General features: G+C 33.6%; 1 protein-coding gene and 1 long non-coding RNA gene across 4 annotated transcripts; both read right to left on the reverse strand.

Moving 5' to 3' along the window:
* Positions 1–218: 218 nt before the first annotated feature.
* Positions 219–7,248, reverse strand: LOC120285255. 2 transcript variants are annotated; one of them, XR_006541988.1, is made up of 4 exons: positions 6,733–7,248; positions 6,209–6,341; positions 983–5,409; positions 219–919 (listed from the first exon to the last, which is right to left on the reverse strand). It is a non-coding gene; the product is annotated as an uncharacterized LOC120285255 (long non-coding RNA). The 2 variants fall into 2 exon arrangements; XR_005544529.2 differs by having other exon boundaries at positions 219–5,409; positions 6,733–7,241.
* Positions 7,249–12,257: 5,009 nt separating this feature from the next.
* On the reverse strand, positions 12,258–20,936 carry LOC6733135 (lethal(2) giant larvae protein). Of its 2 annotated transcripts, none has more exons than XM_016179293.3 (9): positions 20,658–20,936; positions 19,427–19,586; positions 17,251–18,029; positions 16,013–17,192; positions 15,838–15,943; positions 14,630–15,272; positions 14,115–14,557; positions 13,744–13,852; positions 12,258–13,680 (listed from the first exon to the last, which is right to left on the reverse strand). In XM_016179293.3, exons 2-9 carry the CDS (start codon positions 19,508–19,510, stop codon positions 13,551–13,553), a joined length of 3,474 nt encoding a protein of 1,157 aa, XP_016022837.1. In that variant the 5' UTR covers positions 19,511–19,586; positions 20,658–20,936; the 3' UTR covers positions 12,258–13,550. The 2 variants fall into 2 exon arrangements, with proteins under 2 accessions (XP_016022837.1, XP_016022836.1); XM_016179292.3 differs by having other exon boundaries at positions 16,001–17,192.
* Positions 20,937–21,067: the final 131 nt, after the last annotated feature.

The raw sequence follows: 21,067 nt of genomic DNA on the forward strand, positions 1-21,067 counted from the left end.
ATAATCATCTGCATTATATATGGGTTCTACATTAGTTTTGCGATTAAAATGTTTCGGCAAATTATTTGTTTTACCAAAGACAAGTTCGTATGGACAATAGTTATGTGCTATTGATGGGGTTGTGTTAAAACAGTATACAAAATATTTAAGCCATACGTCTCAATCAGTTTTATCAACCGATATGTATGAACGTATATATACATTGAAAGTTCGGTGACTTCTTTCGACTGTTCCAACTGCCTGGTGATGGTGTGCAGTTGATGTTATATTTTTTATTTTAAGATATTTGCACAAGTCATTTATAACTGAATTCTTATATTCTGTTCCCATTTCCGTAATGAACGTCTTCATTGGACCTTACTTTAAAATAAAAGATTCATAAATTGTTTTAGCGACAGTATTTGCACTTTTCTTTGCAACTGGTATGGTAACTAGATATTTAGTTAAATCGCATATTAGTGTGATTGCATATTCATTGCCATTTCCTGATTTTGGTAGCGGACCAATAGTGTCCACTATCACCCTGTCGGGGTTATTATTGGGGTTTCTGTTATTGTTAAAGGAGTTATTGTATTTCTTGTCACTTTTGATTTTTGGCATTTCTTACATTTTCTAATGTACTCAGTTATATCTTTAGACATAGCTTTCCAGTAATAGTATCTTTTGACCTTGGCCAAAGTTTTTGTGATGCTTGTGTAACCTCCTTGTATTGGATCGTCATGAAATGTAGACAATATAGCTTCTTTTTCTTTTAATTTTTCTATTAGGGTCACCGGGTTGAGTAGCGCTACTCTCAATGAATTTATTATTTTAAAATTATCAATTGAAACATGTTCAAAGATATATTCCCACGGTGCCACTTTGAGTTGGCTGATTTCATTTATACCGGCTTGCATTTCAAACCTTTGGAAAAAGTGACCTAAGTCAAATATTCCATTAGTATATAAATCGCTAACATCATATCTTGCAATAATTTTCTTACCATGTTTAAAGAAACATAGCATATTTTTTATATGCAAGGTGACTACTTTACGTAATTCGTCATTTTTGATGACTTCATATACGTTGGGCTTTGAAGCTTTTTCTATAGATTGCTTAGGCAATTCTAAGTCTTTATCTCCTGCGCAGGATTTTTGTATACTTTGATATCTTGTAGTGACTTTCTTTATATTTCTTGTCATTTCTTGTAGTTCTTTGATGGTTATTCTTGATAACGCATCAGCTACATAGTTATCTTTTCCCTTTAGATACTCATTTGTAAAATTATACTCCTCTATTTCAAGTCTCATACGAGTTAGTTTAGAGATCGGATTTTTCATAGAGAACAGGTATGTAAGTGGTCTGTGGTCTGTTTTGACAGTGAAATGTCTACCATAAATATATGGTCTGAAATGAGTTATTGCCCAATGAATTGCTGCCAATTCTTGTTCTGTTGTGCTTTTGTTACTTTCACCCTTGGTAAACGCTCTTGATGCATATGCCACTGGAAGTTGGAGACCATTTTTGCATTGAGTTAACACTGCTCCACAAGTTTGCTTACTTGCATCCGTTATAATGCAAAATTCTTTGCTGAAATTTGGGTATTGTATTAAATTGGGATTAACTAGTGCCGATTTGAGATGTTCGAAGACATGCTGGCATTCAGCTGTCCATTCAAATTTTACATCTTTTTTACATAATCTTGTTATGTGACGAGAATGTTTGGTAAAATTTTGGATAAAACGTCTATAGTAATTGCAAAATGCAATAAATCGTCCGCATCATGTGGGACTGGATAATTTTTGATGACGTCATATTTTTTGTCATCTGGCAAGATTCCTTGATCTGTGCATTTGTGGCCCAAAAATGTGACTTCATGCATGAAAAATGAACATTTTTCTGGATGTAGCTTTGGGTTGTATTTCCTACATTTCTCAAAAACATCAGTCAAGTTTTTAACCATATGTTTTTCGTAACAACCAATAACTATTAAATCATCCATATACAGGAATGCTTGAGACGGTTCAAGTCCAGAGAAAGCTATAGTCATCATTCTCTGAAAAGAATTTGGTGCTATTTTTAAACCGAATGGTAATCGCGTGAAGCGATATGAGCCATAGCTCGTAGAAAAAGACGTTACATCTCTTGAACTTTCGAGTTTAATTTGTTGAAAACCTGACATTAAGTCTAGGCATGAAAAATATTTTGCTCTACCTAGTTGATCTAAATTATCATCAATTCTAGGGAGTGGAAATTTATCGGACAACAATTTTTTATTAATTTGACGATAGTCAATTACTAATCACCATTTTTTCTTGTCAGTTCTTTGGAACTAACAAGAGTGGGCTGTTATATGGGGACACAGACGGTTCGACCATTTTGTTATCAATTAATTTTTCTACCTGTACTTGAATTTCGTCAAGTTGACTATGAGGATTTCTATAATTTTTAATATATACTGGCTCATCATCTGTCAATCTTAGCTTTTGTTTGTAGAAATTATTTGTTTCGATTGATTCGGTTTTAAGTCAGAATACATCGCTATACTTGGTGCATAAATCTGTTAGTGTAGATTTGAATTGCGGTGGAAAATTTTTTGTTAATTGAGACATGACAGTTCTTTCTCTCGCTTCAGAATTGGTTTGAACTATGTCATAGTTCGAAAGTGATTCATATTGTAGATCTTTTATTTTTACTATTTGATCTTTACTATTTGTATTCAGTAATCGGACAAATGCATTTTTGGTTGTTGCAACTGTGTTTGCAACATAAATGCCATTTTGAATTTCCTGGTTAGGTATTAAAACACTATCTTCATTTGAGGATAGTTGTATTTTTCGGACAACCTGGGATCTTGCTGGTAGAATTATTGAGTTATTACCAGAGCTGTATATTATTGGAACATATATTGGGAAATTCAAATTATTTGGTCTTATTTTGAGCCAATTTTCTGTTTGATTAAAATCTAATTCACAATTGAATGTCTTTATGAAATCAATGCCTAATATTCTATCACATGGGATTAAGAAATGTGTATCTACTATATGAAAATCGTGTGGAATTATGTAATTGTCTGTCTGTATCTCAATTGAAGTTAATCCTTTGGATTAAATTCATTATTGTCCTATTCCTTGAATATTAGTTTTATTGTTTCCTTGAATATCATTAAAGATATCAGAATTTTTTTTAGAAGAGTAATATCTGCACCTGTGTCTATTAAAAAGATAAGTTTCTTATTTGTTTCTACATTGACAAAACTAACAAATATGTTTTGGATAAGATTAATTGTGTGAACCTTGTAACTATTTATTTTGAGCAGCTAAAGTTTGTTCGGAGTTTCCCGAGTTATTTTGGGCTACTCTTACATTTCCTTGATTATTGATATTTTGGCCTGGGTTCGAGTTGCCGCGGCCTCTAGAGTTTCTTCTATTATTATTATTATTGGAATTGTAATAACGATGACCGCCTCTGTAATAAGGGCGGCCCCTTGTATTATAACGACCGCGGAACACCGTTGGAATGTCTAGTTGCCTCTGTGCAAATATCTTTAAATTTAGATATGGCATCGTTCATGCTGTTGAACGTGCCGATTGCATGATAACTTTTACCTTATCAATTTCTCGTCATTGCTTGCGTGTAGAGGTAGTCTGTTTTCTTCTTTTGCTGCAGATTTAGCAATTTAGCAGAGAGTGCCTCAACAGATTCTCCCTTTACTGTTCGCGAGAGATTATCTTTAATTTCCTGTATTGTGTTTTCTGTGCTAATGAGATTCCTAGCATGAACTTTTAGTTTGGTCTTAATGACATTGACTGCTAAAGTCTCATGTTCTCCTTTTATCGAATCTAACAAGTATAGAGCGTCTTTGAAACTCTGTAGGTTTTCGGCTTTGCCGTCGTACTCGATTAATAGAGACGAGGTTGTCTTTAGGAAATCTACTTCTGATTGTGCCATCTTGTTTACTATCTTACTTTCTTTTGGCTTACTATTTCTTTCCTCAGCAATTACGTCTAGTAATCAGCTGAGAAATTTAGTGAATTCGGAACAAGTACTTGTAACTTGTGTCTTTGTGACACATATAATATGTTCTCTTTTAATCGAGATATTATATCTTTTATTTGTGTCTGCTGTAACGAAGATAGTTTCGTATTGTGGTCAATTATTATGACACGGGCCTCGTTTTATTTTCCTAATAGTCTCTCTAACTGTTTTATCTTTGTATCGTTACTTATTAGTGCACTCTTATTGAGGCACTTAAACGATCTATCAAAGTCTTCACGCAGTTTCTTGATTTTAGCTATTATATTTAGCCAATCCATCAAGTTAGAAACTGGGGTGTTAATCAAAAGATTTATTTAATTATATTTTATATTCTGTTTTCATATTTATTTATATGTTCATAACTAAGCTTGTTTCTTGTTTTCTTTTTGAAGCTTTTGACAAGGCAGTTTTATGCTTGCTTACTAAGGCTAAATTTTTTTTGTTTTGTTTTTCGATTTATTTATTGTCTTTCAGCTATCAAACCCTGTCCCTGTTACTATGCATTTTGTATAGTTTATAACATATATTTATAAACATAATTATTGTCATAATAATTAAACAAATTATTATGTAATCGAGGTTTAAAGGCACAACTTCGACCTTGTTATTTAACACTGACTTAACATCAACTAGACCCATATTTGAAAAGAAGTTTTCTCCTGATACAGTTTTTTCTGAATATATTGGGTCTGGATATAATTTACTTATAGAGTTGTTAAATGACATTTACTTATTGTTTAAATATTAATTTTGTCTTTGATTCGTTTTTTTTTTAATTTTAAAATATCTATTTGTTGTTGTAAAGACGCCTTGCGGCGGTGAGAAATTTAAAATTAATTCATCCGTATGAATTTACAGGTTTCCTACCTAAATTTTCGTTTGGCTTTACAGGCCGAACTTCTCATCGGGCAGAAAAGGTTCCGCTCAATGTTACAATTGGTTTTTATAATTATTAAAAAAAATATGCATTGCAGTGCAATCAGAAAATATTTTGCACACAGTGCTATTAAAAAAATTTGCGCTCTTTGAAGCGCTGACTGTTCTCTCTTGTCAGTTGTTGTTGTTGCTGTTGGAGATCATTGATCCACCGTTGTTGTTGTGTGCGGATAGCGCACCACAGTGTGAATACTATTCCCGCGTTGACGTAGTGGGCGGGCTGCACACCACGTTATCCTGTGTCAGCTGGGCGTCGCCAGTGTTGGCACGCTGACACTCCCTCGATGACGTAGTGAGCGGGCTGCTCACCACGATGATGATGTCTTCTTATTGGGGTTATGTGCCGGGCCTGCAATCCCTGCACGTATGTTCACAATGTGGTGTGAACAATGGTCCTCTCGCAGTCGTTCGGGCAGATTTTCTTAAATTCCGGCAGGCTTTTTGGCTGCCGGTTGGCTGAGGTTGAATTTTATTATTATTTGTTAAGGATTTTATTTGTTTTACTTTTACTATGTATATATATATATATATATAGTCATGTATATATATATACAGATATGTATATATATATATATATATAGACATGTATATATATATACAGATATGTATATATATATATATATACATGTATATATAGATATATATATATAGATATATATATATAGATATATATATATATAGATATATATATATATATATACATGTATATATAGATATATATATATATATACATGTATATATAGATATATATATATATATATACATGTATATATAGATATATATATATATATGTATACATGTATATATAGATATATATATATAGATATATATATACAGATATGTATATATATATATGTATATATATATATTTATAGACATGTATATATATATATATATATATATATATAGACATGTATATATATATATATATATAGACACGTATATATACATATGGATATGTATATATATATATATATATATATATGTGTGTATATATATTCTGCATTCTGCTAAAAAACATTTACTTAATTGAGTGGTAATAAAATCCCTCTGTCCCAGAAATATATACAATTTCGGCCAGGAAAGTTGCTTAACTCTTCGTGTTACACACATACACACATATTTGTATATATATGTAAGTACATACGCATGTATTCACATATGTTCTTAAATCGGGCATTCTTGTTGAGAATTACGTTGCGCTTTATATTTCCGAGTTCAAAGATTTTCACCCAATATGTTGATGACAACTTACCAACTGAATAACGAAGAATGAGCTCCTTTGCTTTTATGTAGGATTAGCAATGCAATTCAAAACAGTCGTTGCACGCTCTTACTGAACGTGCAAAACAAGTTTTAATTGACATTAAATATGAAATTCTCCTAGTCTAGATTTGGAATTGAAAATAATAAAATAACGGTGGGTATTTTATGACAAGACAAAACTGTTAAATTACCTTTTATAATAAAGAAAAAAATAGAGCACATTTGCAAAACGTGTCGATGTACTATTTAATTAATTAATTAATTTTTATTTGTGTGGTGTAAAAATTGGGCCAATATTTTTTAAACAAATAGGTTTTTAAGATAGATAAACATATTTAGTTTAATTTGTTTTAGAAATATCTTATATACAAGGTTTTGGCACCAAACAATACTTCAATAATTATTTTGTAAATAGGTGACGGTTATATATATTTAAAGTTCAAAAAAGATTTCCAGAAGGATTAAGTTAAAAAAAACAGAATTTATAATTACAATTAAATGACTTTTACTTACATTTAATTAATCAATTTCACAAAAAATATATATGTACAGCACATACGCGTCGTTACATTTTCGCAATACTTTTTTTCCCGAAAAAAGACAGAGCTAATCAGCACACTTCCGCCTCAGTCAAGAACCGAAAAACAATTGAAAGCCAATACTTTTTTTTCCCGAAAAAAGACAGAGCTAATAAGCACACTTCCGCCTCAGTCAAAAACCGAAAAACAATTGAAAGCCGATCAACTGGACTAAGTTCTAGATCGCAAAAAGACGACAACGAGCTCTGCCCGAAAGCAGGCAGAGAGAATCGTCAAGCACACAAATTTCTAAGAGCCCACATTCGTGATATACCGTTTTTTATTACTTGTTTTTCTTTGCGACTTCGTTTTGCACGAAGAGCAGGCCCGAGAGCAGGCAGAGGGAATCGTCAAGCACACAAATTTCTAAGAGCCCACATTCGTGATATACCGTTTGTTATTACTTGTTTTTCTTTGCGACTTCGGGTTCTACATCACAAAAAGACGACCACGAGCTTTGCCCGAGAGCAGGCAGAGAGAATAGTCAAGCACACAAATTTCTAAGAGCCCACATTCGTGATATACCGTTTGTTATTACTTGTTATTCTTTGCGACTTCGTTTTGCACGAAGAGCAGGCCCGAGAGCAGGCAGAGGGAATCGTCAAGCACACAAATTTCTAAGAGCCCACATTCGTGATATACCGTTTGTTATTACTTGTTTTTCTTTGCGACTTCGTTTTGCACGAAGAGCAGGCCCGAGAGCAGGCAGAGGGAATCGTCAAGCACACAAATTTCTAAGAGCCCACATTCGTGATATACCGTTTGTTATTACTTGTTTTTCTTTGCGACTTCGTTTTGCACGATCTCAGAGAGCGTGCAACGACTTTTTGAATTACATTGCTAATTCTGCGTAAAAGCAATGAGCGCATTATTCGATATTCCTTTTTTATTTTGCCATCAGCATATTGGGTGAAAAGCTTTGAACTCAGAAATATAACGCACAACGTAAGTCTCAAAACAAGGATGCCCGATTTATGAACTTATGTACAAACGTACATATAAAAATATGTGTGTATGCGAGGCCAACATGAAGAGTTAAGCAACTTCCATGGCTGAAATTGTATTTATTCTGGGACAGGGGGACAATTTTGTTCGTGATTAGGGCGTTAGAGTGGGCGTGGCAAAACGTTTTTTGGCAAGTCGATAGAGATTTTCAAGACTAGTAAAACTATTAAAAAATATCCAACAAGTTTTCAAAAATGTGGGTGTAACAGTTTCGGGCAGTTGTAGGGCGTTAGAGCAGGCGTGAAGAAAAGTTTTTTGTATATTGAAAAAAAATTTACAAGACTTATAATACTATATAAAAATATCCAAACAGAATTTCAAAAACGAGGGCGTGGCAGTTTTGGGCGTTTTTTGTGCAGTTAGAGTGGGCGTGGCAACATGTGTCAATAAACCTACGCTGCGTCTATGTCTCAAAATCTGTACGCTGAATCACAACCATCTAGCTTTTATAGTTCCTGAGATCGAGACGTTTATACGGACATGACCAGATCGACTCGGCTATTGATCCTGATCAAGAATATATATACTTTATATAGTCGGAAACGCTAAAATTGCATTTACATCATTTTGATGCCATTATTAATATGTTTTCCAAGGAAGATTCCAACATTTTGATGCCAGTATTAATATGTTATTTCACAATATATGTATATAAAGAAAATTAAATTTCTAGTTACTACAAAATTTTTAATATGGAAATGTTGTTTATCTATAAATTTGTTATATTTTTTTCTATATAAATAATCGTTTTGTTTTTTCCGGTGTATAAAAGAAAGAAATTACGTTTGCTTTTTTGAATTTGTGTGTTTTCCTTTGCCTGCTTTTGGGCAGAGATCGTCGTTTTTTTGTGAACTAGAACTTCGTCTAGTTGATCGGCTTTCAGTTTTTTTTCGGTTCTTGACTGGGGCGGAGCGTGAACGCTCAGCTCTGTTTTCTCGGGAAAAATTACAAGCGCGAACTCCGCGTCGTGTTAAAGACATATATATTTTTTTAATCTCATTGATCTTTTTTTGCTGTTCTTTGCTTGCGGTTCTTTTAGGAATTAATTGGATTGGAAGTGTGTGCGTTCGGTTATCTGTTCTCAGTTTTGCGTTTTGTTTTCATTCTCTAGTTCTTTGCTGAGATTGGCAACAAGAACATTTTGGACTTTACCGTTAGTTCTCTAACACCAATGTAATTTGTTTCTGGATGTTCATCAGTTCTACATTACTAAAAATATTTGTAAAACTGCATTTACAACATTTTGATGCCATTATTAATATGTTCTCCTAGGAAGATTGCAAAATTTTTTTTGCCATTATTAATATGTTATATCACAAATATTAATATATGTATTTATACATATATATATGTATATAAAGAAAATTAAATATCTAGTTACTACGAAATTTTTATTATGGAAATGTTGTTTATCTATAAATTTGTTATATTTTTTTTTATATAAATAATCGTTTTGTTTTTTCCGGTGTATAAATGAAAGAAATGACGTTTGCTCTTTTGTATTTGTGTGTTTTCCTTTGCCTGCTTTTGGGCAGAGATCGTTGTCGTTTTTTTGTGAACTAGAACTTAGTCTAGTTGATCGGCTTTCAGCTCCGCGTCGTGTTAAACACAACTTTTTTGGCGATGAGTGCCTATGTAATCTCGTTGTTTTTATTTGTTTGCTGTTCTTTGCTTGCGGTTCTTTTAGGAATTAATTGGATTGGAAGTGTGTGCGTTCGGTTCTCTGCTCTTTTCGGTGTAAAAGTATTGCAAACTTATAACGACGCGTACGTGCTGTGCATATATATTTTGATGAAAATGTTTAATCATTAATTAAATGTAAGTGAAAGTCATATAGTTTTAAATTGGGTTTTTTTAAACATTATCCTTCTGGAAATCTTTCCTGAGCTTTGATTGAATGTAGCCATACAAAAAAATACCAACAAAAAACTAAACTAAAATTTGAAATATTAAATTAGTGACGATTAATACTAAAATTTACAAAAAAAAATTGATGTATTTTTTTGTTCAAAACCTTTGTTTATAAGATATTTCTAAGACAAATTAAATTCAAAATGTTTATACACTCAAATAACAATAAAATAATAAATTAATTAGTACATGGAAAAAGTTTTTCAAATGTAGGTTTTTTTTTGTTTAACATTAAAGTTGAACAAGTTTGTCATAAAATATATATTTTTATAAACAAAATGATTCTTTCAATCAGACTTTATTATACTTTTTTTCATTAGTATGTTGTTAATTAATAATTATCAAATTTAATTTTAATAATACTCGAATTTCAACAAACTTCTCTGTTTTTTTATCTGTCTTTTCATGGCAACTCGATTTCCATAGCTCAAAGAAGCTGGGTTCGGAAAAATCGAATTTTTTAAATTTAAAAGCTTGAATTGTTTGCCCACCAATTAGTTTTTTTTGCCCACGTCCAGTTTTTGAGATATGAATTTTTTAAAAAGTTTTGTCGTTTACGTTTTAAAAAAATTTTTTTTTGTTTGCCCAATTAAAAATTTAAAAAAATTTTAAAATAGATTTTTACGTTTGCCCATCCTTCAAAATTAGATTTTAACGTTTGCCCATCCTTTAAAATTATTTTTTTCCTTTGCCCACTCTTAAAAATAAATAATTTCGTTTGCCCACCCTTTAAAATTAGATTTTAACGTTTGCCCATCCTTCAAAAATAGATTTTAACGTTTGCCCACCCCTTAGAAGTGTTTTTTTTTTCGATTGTCCACCTATTAAAACTAAATTTGTACATATGTATGTAATAACTGTAAGTTTTGGCGCCAATTCACATAAATGTAAAATTAGAAAAATTATTCATTCGCTTACAATTTGTATATATAAATATATCTGTACCTTTATATATGTATGTGTACATATATGTATGTTCATCATAATTATATAAGTGCTTCTGTGTTCAGATCCTAAAATACATGTGTGTGAAATGGCGCCACAACTTACAGTTATTACATACATATATACAAATTTAGTTTTAATAGGTGGAAAATCGAAAAAAAACACTTCTAAGGGGTGGGCAAACATATTTAATTGAAAATATTTATTTTTAAGAGTGTGCAAACTAAAAAAACTAATTTCAAAGGGTGGGAAAGCGTTAAAATCTAATTATAAAGGATGGGCAAACGTTAAAATCTAATTTTAAAGGGTGGGCAATCGAAATTATTTATTTTTAAGAGTGAACAAACGAAAAAAACGAATTTTAAAGGATGGGCAAACGAAATTATTTAGTTTTAAGAGGTGGGCAAACGAAATTATTTATCAAGCACACAAATTCCAGGAGCCAACGTCCGTGATATACAGTTTGTTATTACTTGTTTTTCTTTGCGACTTCGTTTTGCACGTACTCAGAGAGCGCATTATTGGATATTCGTTTTGTATTTTGCCATCAGCATATTGGGTGAGCCTTGAACTCGGAAATAAAACGAAAACGTAAGTCACGAAACAAGGATGCCCGATTTAAGAACTTATGTACAAACGTACATATAAAAATATGTGTGTATGCGATGCCAACATGAAGAGTTAAGCATGGCTGAAATTGTATTTATTCTGGGACAGAGGCATTTGATAACAATTCAATAACGCGATAAACTTTGAACAAATATCCAAAAATTTTTAAAAATGTGGCGTGACAATTTTGTTCGTGATTAGGGCAGTTTATTTTGCAAATCGATAGAATTTTAGTAATTCTATTGACGTGGAATATGCCAAAAACTGTCCTAAATTAAAATTGTATAAACAAAGATATATATTCTGTCATTAAAATTCTCAATTGCTCTATTCAAGTAGATGAATTTATACTGTCAAATACAATGCTAGCTTTTTCCCAAAGCGTTTATTTAAGCAATAATGTAACAAAACTAGAACTTTTGTTCAAAAGAAATAATTAAATCCAGCATAAATTATTACAGCATATTGATGATAATTAGCCACAATTACAATTACTATCATAAGCATACTATTGTACTTAATATTTAAGTTCAAAAATATTCCTAAGAACTTGATTGTCAAATATGTGAAACCAAAAAAGAATACATCAGAAAAGCAAACCCAACCACATGAGAGTAAAAGAAAACATATACTACCCTAGGCTTTCCGCCGGAGGACTGGCCAAATTCAACGAATGGGGGAGTGACATATATAATCCTATGTCATGTCTCACACCATCACCATTCATATAACCAGCACATCACACTGTGAGTAAGACATAACAAATGCCATAAAAAAGTCCGAATCAACTATGAATGGAAATGTACCATGTCCATGTACCATTTACCATATGGTCACGAAGACCGAAGATCATTCTAGAAAACCACTCATATATAGCTGTAAAGCTCAAAATCGAGGTGTGATCTTAAAATAAGTCAGAATTAGGAGTTGAGTTTCACTTACAACTGAATAGATCGGTGTTCTTCCATAAAATATTGTAAAACCAGTTTGTTTAATAAAATAAATTTTTTTTATTAATAATCCTATGGTAAATACTTAATGATGTACTTTATATGGTCGGAAACGCTTCCTTCTGCCTGTAACATACTATTCAACGAATCTAGTATACCCCTTTACTATACGAGTAATGGGTATAAATATATGAAAATTCGACGATGTTTTAAAACCTTCCACAGGGGGTAAAATGCAAAAAAAGCTAAGAACAAAAAAGTTACTACAAATCTTCAGGAATTCTTAAACGCGCTACAATTGAAGATAAAGCCGTAAGCTTTCTAAAATTAAATTACATTATGTACTTAAATACGTGAAGGCTCATATATTTTTAATTGCACCTGTATAGAATGAAAAAATTACATTGATGATACTCACAAAATGTAACCTTTTTAACGGACATATTAGCAAAACAATTACATACATGTAATTTCGTGCTAAAAACTTTGTATTTTCATGTTATTAAATATTTTACAATTATTTCAAAACACGCTTTTGAAAACTTAAGTGTAGGGGAATGCGTACTTCCAGTTTTATGTAGTTTGCTTATTGAGGATTTGATCAAAGAAATTCTTTTAAACTTGAAAGTCTTTTTTCTTCCCATCCTTGCATTAGGCAATTTTTTGTACTCCTAATTCGTTCATCATAATAAAGCAAATTGTTATTGTCCTAATTTTTTATCACAATATTTTAACCGAAAATAAAAGAAATTTAAAAAATGTGGGCACGACAATTTTTATAATGTTTGAACGTTTATACGAACGAACGGAAATGAAAGACACCAGCGCTATTGCTAACCCTTACAACCAAATTTTTCCTATATAATTTGAATTATTAATCCAAAATAAAGCATATTTAAATATAAAATTTATAAATTGCGGGCGGGCCCTTTTAACGGTTTCGGTGGCAGTGTTATCTCTTGCACCTACGGTTACCGGGTATGAAGTCACTGCGAGAAAATACATGAAAACATTACCATAATATAACAGTCGCGTAAAATTATAAATAATTATATGGTTTTGGAACAACAACATCGCTTCAGCCAAATTAGAAATAAATTTCTTATATTATTATTCTTTCATTTCTGTTCGTGTGTAAATCGCGTTTAATTTAATTCATTAAAATTTGCTTTTTTCGGGCGCTTTTTTTGGCGTTTCTATTTTGCTGCCTCCGTTCGATTTTTCGTGATATATTTTCGTAATTATAGATTTAATTACAACAGGACTAGTACTCGTTTCCGTCGTATTTCTGTTTAGTAATAAAATAATTAGTATGTTACGGCTTCTGTCAATGTTAAAATTGGCTTTCTTCTGGCGCTGTTTTTGGCGTTCCTGCTTTGCTGTCTCCGTTCGTTTTTTCGTGAGATATGTTTGTAATTATAGATTTAATTACAACAGAACTAGTACTCGTTTCCGTCGTATTTCTGTTAAGTAAAAAAAATATTAGTACGTTAAAGTTTATTTCAATGTTTTTTGTAGAAGCTTACCTTTTCGATTCCAAGTCCTCTAAATTAGAGATATTAATATTTGGAATTTCGCTCATGTTTACGGTAGTTGTGGCTTTATTGGTTTGCGTGCTAAGTACAGATAGGCGACCTACATTTTCATGGGGATGACCGAAAAAAAAATGTTAGGTACAGATATAATGTGGTATATATAATTTGGATATAATTAAAGTATCAGCATTTATAGTTGTTTTGGGGGTATACCTAAAATCTAATTTTAAAATTTAAATTTTTATTTAGAACTAAATTGCCAAAAGTAAAAAATAACGGAACGAAAACATTTAAATGTAGATACGTACACAATAACAAATCGAAATAGCTCGAATAATGTTAGTGAATAAATGATTACTCACCAATGGTTTCCTCTGTATTAATAGAACATAACGTGGTTGTCGTCATATTTAAATGGTCGCGCACCGAATCAACGGTAATATCGCCAATAGAGCTGCTGATAGTCTCGTTAGCTTGATTAGGTGAATTTGAAATGTAGACTCCATTAACTTGCTGAACACTATTTCTATCAACGTTTTCCTCTGCAGGCCTTGTGCATGTTGAAATGCCTGGTGGATCTTTAACTTCAAGTGTATTCACAACTTCATCACATGCGTATGTTTCCTTATTATTCTCTGGATCATTTTCTTCCAACACAGATTCTTCGTTTTCTAATGGTTCTACTTGAACAATGCCAGTGGGTTGCACGACTGTGGACGTGGCTAAAGCAATACGCTGCAGTTCAGAAGAAGACATCATATACAGTGCTTCTCCTGAGTTTGTAAAGCAAAGTGACGAAACTCCACTGAAATATTAAAATACAGTATTAGGTGCAAAAAATAAAAATAATAGCAGTATGACAATGACAATGACTTACTTAATATCTTCCCGTCGCACTGCTGCGGCATTCAGCTGTCTTTTTAATTCAGGTACTGATAAAACCATGATATCGCCCATATTCGTTAAGCATATCAATGCTGTTTCGTTATATATATCTCCACGACTTACAGCCAAGCTTCCACTGATATTAGGAGCCGACTCTCCATCTCCATATGAACGCGTGGACTTAGTTGGGCTACAACCGTGCATACTCTGCAGTATGTCTGAGGATATGCGACAACTAAACGAACCAAAATGGATGCGCCGAATCCGAGCACCTTCGTTAGCGGTAAGCTTATATTTGTTAATCGGCTTTAGTTGCGGAAGTGAAAATACTTTAAACTGTTCCTCGGAAGCAATAAGAACACGATGCGGTGGACTACCGTTTTCACCGGCGTTCAGCTGATCGACAGGGCTACCCGCCTGATCAAAAATAGAAATACCCACCACAGGAGCACGATGTTTTAATTGAATTTCTTTAGCAAGCTGCGCAGAAATTCGGCGAGGCATCTGTGGTGGTGCATTTCCACTTGCTGACGGGACGGCAGTTGCAGCGGTCTGCGCTGGTGGCAAATGCAAAAGGAAAACCGAGACGGTACTGGCATTTGTTGCTGACCATAAGGTTGGCGACGTTATGTTGACTGAAAATGTAAAAATTATACAACAAATTAGATGTATACACAACAACAAAAAATAGACGCTACAGTCGAGTTACTCATTACAGAACTAGTAGGAGGCTAGGTGAAATTTTAAAACAAAATTTGCCAAATCGATAGAAATCGCGAAAACAAAAAAACTATGATTTAATTAATTTAATAATTTTTTTCCAACTAGTATATGAAATGAAACCAAAACAAGAGAGAATGCTATAGTCAAGTTCCCGACTATCATTACTATTACTCAGCTAGAGGACATTTTTATTATTTTTCTGGGATATTGATAGAAATAATTTAAAGTGTGGGCGGTTTGTAGGCGTGTCAAAAAGTTTTTGGGAAAATTGATAAACAAATTTTCAAGACTAATACAAAAATCAAAAAATTTATTAAAAGTGTGGGCTTGGCAGATTTGGGCAGTTTGTGAGCGTGACAACATGGGCCAACAAACTTGCGCTGCGTCAATGTTTTTAGAATCTGTATGTTTAGTATGTTTTCGTGACCGTTTTTTATCGTTACTCCAAAACAAATAACAATATAACATGTTGATTACCATTAGTAACATAAGTTTTGGCAAAAAGTAAACATCGCACCATGGATCCCAGCCCGTCATCTGCACAGCGCGCCTCTATTTGCCTCTCGACGGGTCGTGCTTCCAGCTGTTGAGTTGTAAATTTAATATAAAAGAATAGTTGAGTATATACTATCTTACTAACCGTTGTTGGTACCTGATTGCTGTGGTTGGTCCTGGTCGATCGACCCTTGCGAAGCTTTCTAAATGACTCCCTCAATGATTTCTTAAAAGACTTTCGACGAGACAGCTGCTCTCCTGCTCCAGTGAGATCATTTGGGTTTAATGTGCAGCGATGAAATACTGGAACAAAGTTTTTAAAGTCAAAGAGAACTAAGCCGTGCGCAGTGCCACCAGATACTAGTCCCCAACTTGCTTCGAGTGCCATGCATGTAATGCTGGCTGGCGGCAAAACTTGCAGCACTCCCGATATATTTACAGCACGTTCCGTTGTAGGAATCGCTTCTCCGTCTAATAAGTTCGATCGCACATTTAACTGATCATGACCCTTCCACACAAATCCATCACGATCGCTGACCAAATTCATTGAGCTGTATTTCAAAGATACTTTTTCAGGTAAGTCTATAAAGTCGGCTATAACAATTTGGCCCGCTGTGCCACCAACAATAAGTTGACCGGTTTTTGGGCAGAATGCTATTTTCTTTACTGCTAAACGAGGATCATCTGAATAAGGATCAAAAAGTCCTGATTTTCGAAATGGCGGTTCTCCTTCATCGACTTGTTCCGCACTCATATCTGCAGCTGCGTCATCTCGGAAATCTGACTCACTTCCAAAAATGCTGCTAGTTTTAAAATTATAAATTGGTTTAAGCAACACTCCAGTGCAGTCCCAAAATTTAACAGAACCATCTTCGTGGCCAGTTAACAAAATCTCGTAAAGCTTAGTCGCGTCTTCTTCTACAGATTCTTCTAAGTTATCCGGGAGAGTACCGCCAGTGATAGGCCAGCTAATATTGCTATAATCAATGTCTTGTTCATCCCCAGCTCGTAAAATACTTTCATATACCGACTGTACGACTTCAGAAGCAAGGTAATTGCAAGTAACAGCTGATGCATGGACAGAATGAAGATATGGCGCTTTGATAGCAGAAATATTAGGGTCAGTAAGATCGTAAGCGCAGAGTTCCTCTTCAAGTAGTACAACAAGAACTTCAGCGACATCACTATTATTGTTAAAGGTTACGAAGAAGTCAATCACTTTAGACGTAAAGTCAAGACACACTTTGTGTCCATCGCTGACGTGAACGGACACACAATTGTGATCACCATATGCTGACCTTGGCATGCCGCCGGAAAAAACAATTACATCGTTGGATCTAAAAGAACGAAAAATTAGTACACACCTAAAAAACTTTTAGTTTAGTTTATATTAACCTTCGCTTGCCTTTGTACAGTCGATTTATGCTCTTGCATGGATCAGGTCCATAAGGCACATAATTAACATTCGTTGGCGGTTCTGGGTTATCTATGTTCCAAGTGGCGTACGAACCATCAGCATGATACCAGCTAAATTCAGATCCTTCGAAGTTTACTGTAAGACCAACGCTCTGTCCATGTCCGGGGGCTATGTATGCTCGCTCGACAGAGGCGCTTTCAAAATCCCACAATACGCAAAGGCCGCGATTGTATGCAACCAGAAGTTTGCTAGGGGAATTTGGAAGTTGGCGGATTGACTCAATTGCACCAGGATTTAGCTTGTAGGCGGGTGGCACCTGCTCTAGCACAACGTCATGGTAAATTACAGGCTCCTTAATGGTAAATGTGTGTAAATCCAGTTGATAGATGTTTCCACCTTCAGTTCCAATCCATAGCAGATCCTTACTAAGAGAACAGCACAGCGATGAAACTTTTTTAAGTTTTCCGTCAAATGGTAGCGTTTTGATTGGCAGCAGCGCTGTTCCAACTGGCTCCCATAAAATTAATTGATTCGCTGCCGTCAACGAAAGTATGCGACCAGTTCCATACACCCATTCAAGTAACTGTACATTAAGCTCCGATGCTGAATTGTTCATCAAGGTATGCTGTCCGTACAATTCAACTCCGGGTTGACCGAAAACTTTTAAAGCCCCTGTTTGCGTCCCTATTGCCATAAGTTTTAAAACTGGATCATACGCAAGAGCCGAAGGCTTATGAGGAAAGCCATGCTGTGCCGTCTAAAAGAAGAAAATATATGATATATTTAATTGTAAAAGGAAGAACTCAAAACATTGTAGTTCTATCAGATCCCAAGATCTGAAAAATCGTGAGATTGTTTGCCACTTTATAGAGTCGGGAACGCTTTCTTAAACCATTTACACTCTTTTTACCGAATCTAATATAGGATATTACTTTACAATTAACGGGAATAAAAACCTCTATTGCATGGTGCCCATTGGATAACAACTAATTAATTAAATTAAATTCATAAAGCACCCGAAGCTGTAAATGCTGCTCTTATGTATGTCTCTTATATATATAATATAAAAAATAAAATACTATATTTACATTTTCGAAGAACTAAACATCTACTGCGGTTTCCTGATCTAAAAAATTTTTGCTACATTTTCGCCAATTGTATAAATTGTATTTTTTATAAATTCAATCACTTTTCGTTAAAAAAAAGTTGATATCAGATATCGTTATAAGGTGGTTTTGTTTGATTCATATTGCAGGTGTATTTGGATTTATAACGCAGTTTCTTATGACTTTAAAATCTTATCATTTTTTCGCCGTCTATCTATGTACTTAAACAATGACATACTTTTTTTTTGTGCCTGAAATAAGGGTATTTGTGAAACCAAACCATTTACCCAACCCATTAAACACATAAAGGCAATCTTATCAGATCCACCCTCTTTCTGGAGCTGGGTGGCGATTACCTCTGACCTACTTTTATTTGCTTAATGACACGTTTATACTAACATAGGATAGAAAATATTCCTTATAAAATTGTATATATATTTATTACATTATTATGGTAATAGGGAAACATATATGGTATGTTATATTCGAAAATATTAAAAAGAAATGGACAACATTACAAGTATGTATTTTCCAAATATACATATTTTACAACTAAAATCGGCACCGGTGCCTAATTTGAGGACTACAAGTATACTCGCTTAGAAAGCAGAGTTACTCACACCGCATAATATGCGGTTGCGGTGTTTTACCACCGCAATGTCTGTGCGTACCTGCGCATATTTGGCACAGCATAGAAGGAGTGCACAAAAGAAACGAGCAAAAAAGCACCGTATCATTTCTTGATGCGGTGCTGTGTGGCGCGAGTCTAAAAAATACTGTGTTGATGCGGCGTACTTGTAGTTGCGGTGGACAAAATTTACCTAAATGTAAATGCCCAAAAGTATGCACATAGGAAAAAGACATAACACTACATTGAAAAAGAGATATGTATTTATTAATTCTTAATAAATTATAAGCCTTCTCCTAACTTCCATAAAAATTTTTATATCACCTAGGATCAAAATAAATGACACCCCACAAAATATACTAATCGACTATAAATATAAAAAAAAAAAATAGAATGGAAAGAGAAAATTGTCTGTTGTACCTTACGATAAGCAAAAAGGTCCTTCTGTAGGCGTTGTCTGTCGGCACTGGGCTGCTGCCCTTTTCCTCTGATAAACTTTAACATGATTGGTTATGCTCTTGTGGTGGGTTGGTTTCGATGAATAAATATGTATATTACTTGTGGCCGTATTTATTCTAAACTGAAAATAATAAATAAAAATTAATCACATTTTCAATAAGTAAAAAATAAAAAAGGTACTTGGAAATTTGTTCAATCTTATAAATAAACCCGAGAATTTAAATGTAGGTAATACTATTTATTTATTTTATATAATATATAATTTTATTCTGGTATAATTTAATCCAAATTTGTTTAACAATAAGTGTTCTGCATTCTTAAAGCCAGTGGACTGATCTTGGCTTCTAAGACTTGCCAAACTAGTTGTGCCTATTTTCATAGAACTTCAGAGAGCTGCATGTAGGCAATACATTAGGAAAAATGGGATGCAAATACCTATCTGTACTCTCCGCAATGTGTATGTGTGTATGTATGTACACATGTACCTCCCATTAATGAACTAGTAATGCTGTGTCGCACACCAAATATTTGTATTTGTAAATCTTTTTTTTAACAAAGAAGTTTGTTTAAGCAATTTAGTTACTATTAAAGCTAAAAATTCATAAATATATAATTAATGAATTAGGTAATAAAGGGGTTCTCAAACATAGACAAAAAACAACTTTACACATGTAAAAGCGTTTTAGGCAAACGCTATCTGATCGGTACTAATATTTTATCTAAGACTGTGTACCGTATACATACATTTCTGTACATAGGTATGTATCCGTGAGTAAGCTGAGGCGCCAAACCGTATCAGCATTTGCTTTTTGGCTGATAACCAATACCAAGTAAGTCAACTGTTTCCCAAATGTATCTCCATAACAAGGTGATGACCTAATTTTGAGTACATTCCGATCTTTACAGTTGAACAGCTTTGCAATTGCATACCGGTATCTGTTTATTCACATATACACACACAAATTGCCTGTTAGACAGACAGCAAAATGACGACTGCTTACTGTTGGCGTGGCTGACTCACCGACTACGCCTTTATGCAAAGAACATACTTGTGGACACTTTATTAAAGTAGTTTGATATATAAATATATTGCCTAATCAGTAATACCGTTGAGCCATTTACCTTTATGTATTTCCGTTTGTACAGTTAGGGCGGTGGCCGAGTAATTTCTTGAATTATTTTATTTACTCACCTCAATGCATATGTTTGTATGTATTTGTATGTGAAGAAACGCACGCACTGTTCTTCCCGTCGTTGCTTTAAAAACGTGACAAACGTATCAACCAAGAACACACAGATAATAATACGACCGGTCAGAGCTTAACCGTGTATCTGTTTTATAAAACGTGAACAATATTATCAGCCCAAAACGATATGAGCGTCATTTTTAACACACACAAAGCCGCGATCGGTGGGTCTAGTGTGCCCGTGTATCTCTATAGAAAAAATCATATATTTTTTAGAGCGTATATTTTTCATGACTGACTGGAATGGGTGGATAACATCGCTTTGGGAGTGAAACTCCGCTATAAAATGAGATTTGTTTTTATAACAATCTTTTTGCTATGGTCGGCAAGTTTCATATAATCATAATAATAATTT

This window comes from Drosophila simulans, chromosome 2L, assembly GCF_016746395.2.
Source record: "Drosophila simulans strain w501 chromosome 2L, Prin_Dsim_3.1, whole genome shotgun sequence".
Classification (NCBI taxonomy): Eukaryota; Metazoa; Arthropoda; class Insecta; order Diptera; family Drosophilidae; genus Drosophila; species Drosophila simulans.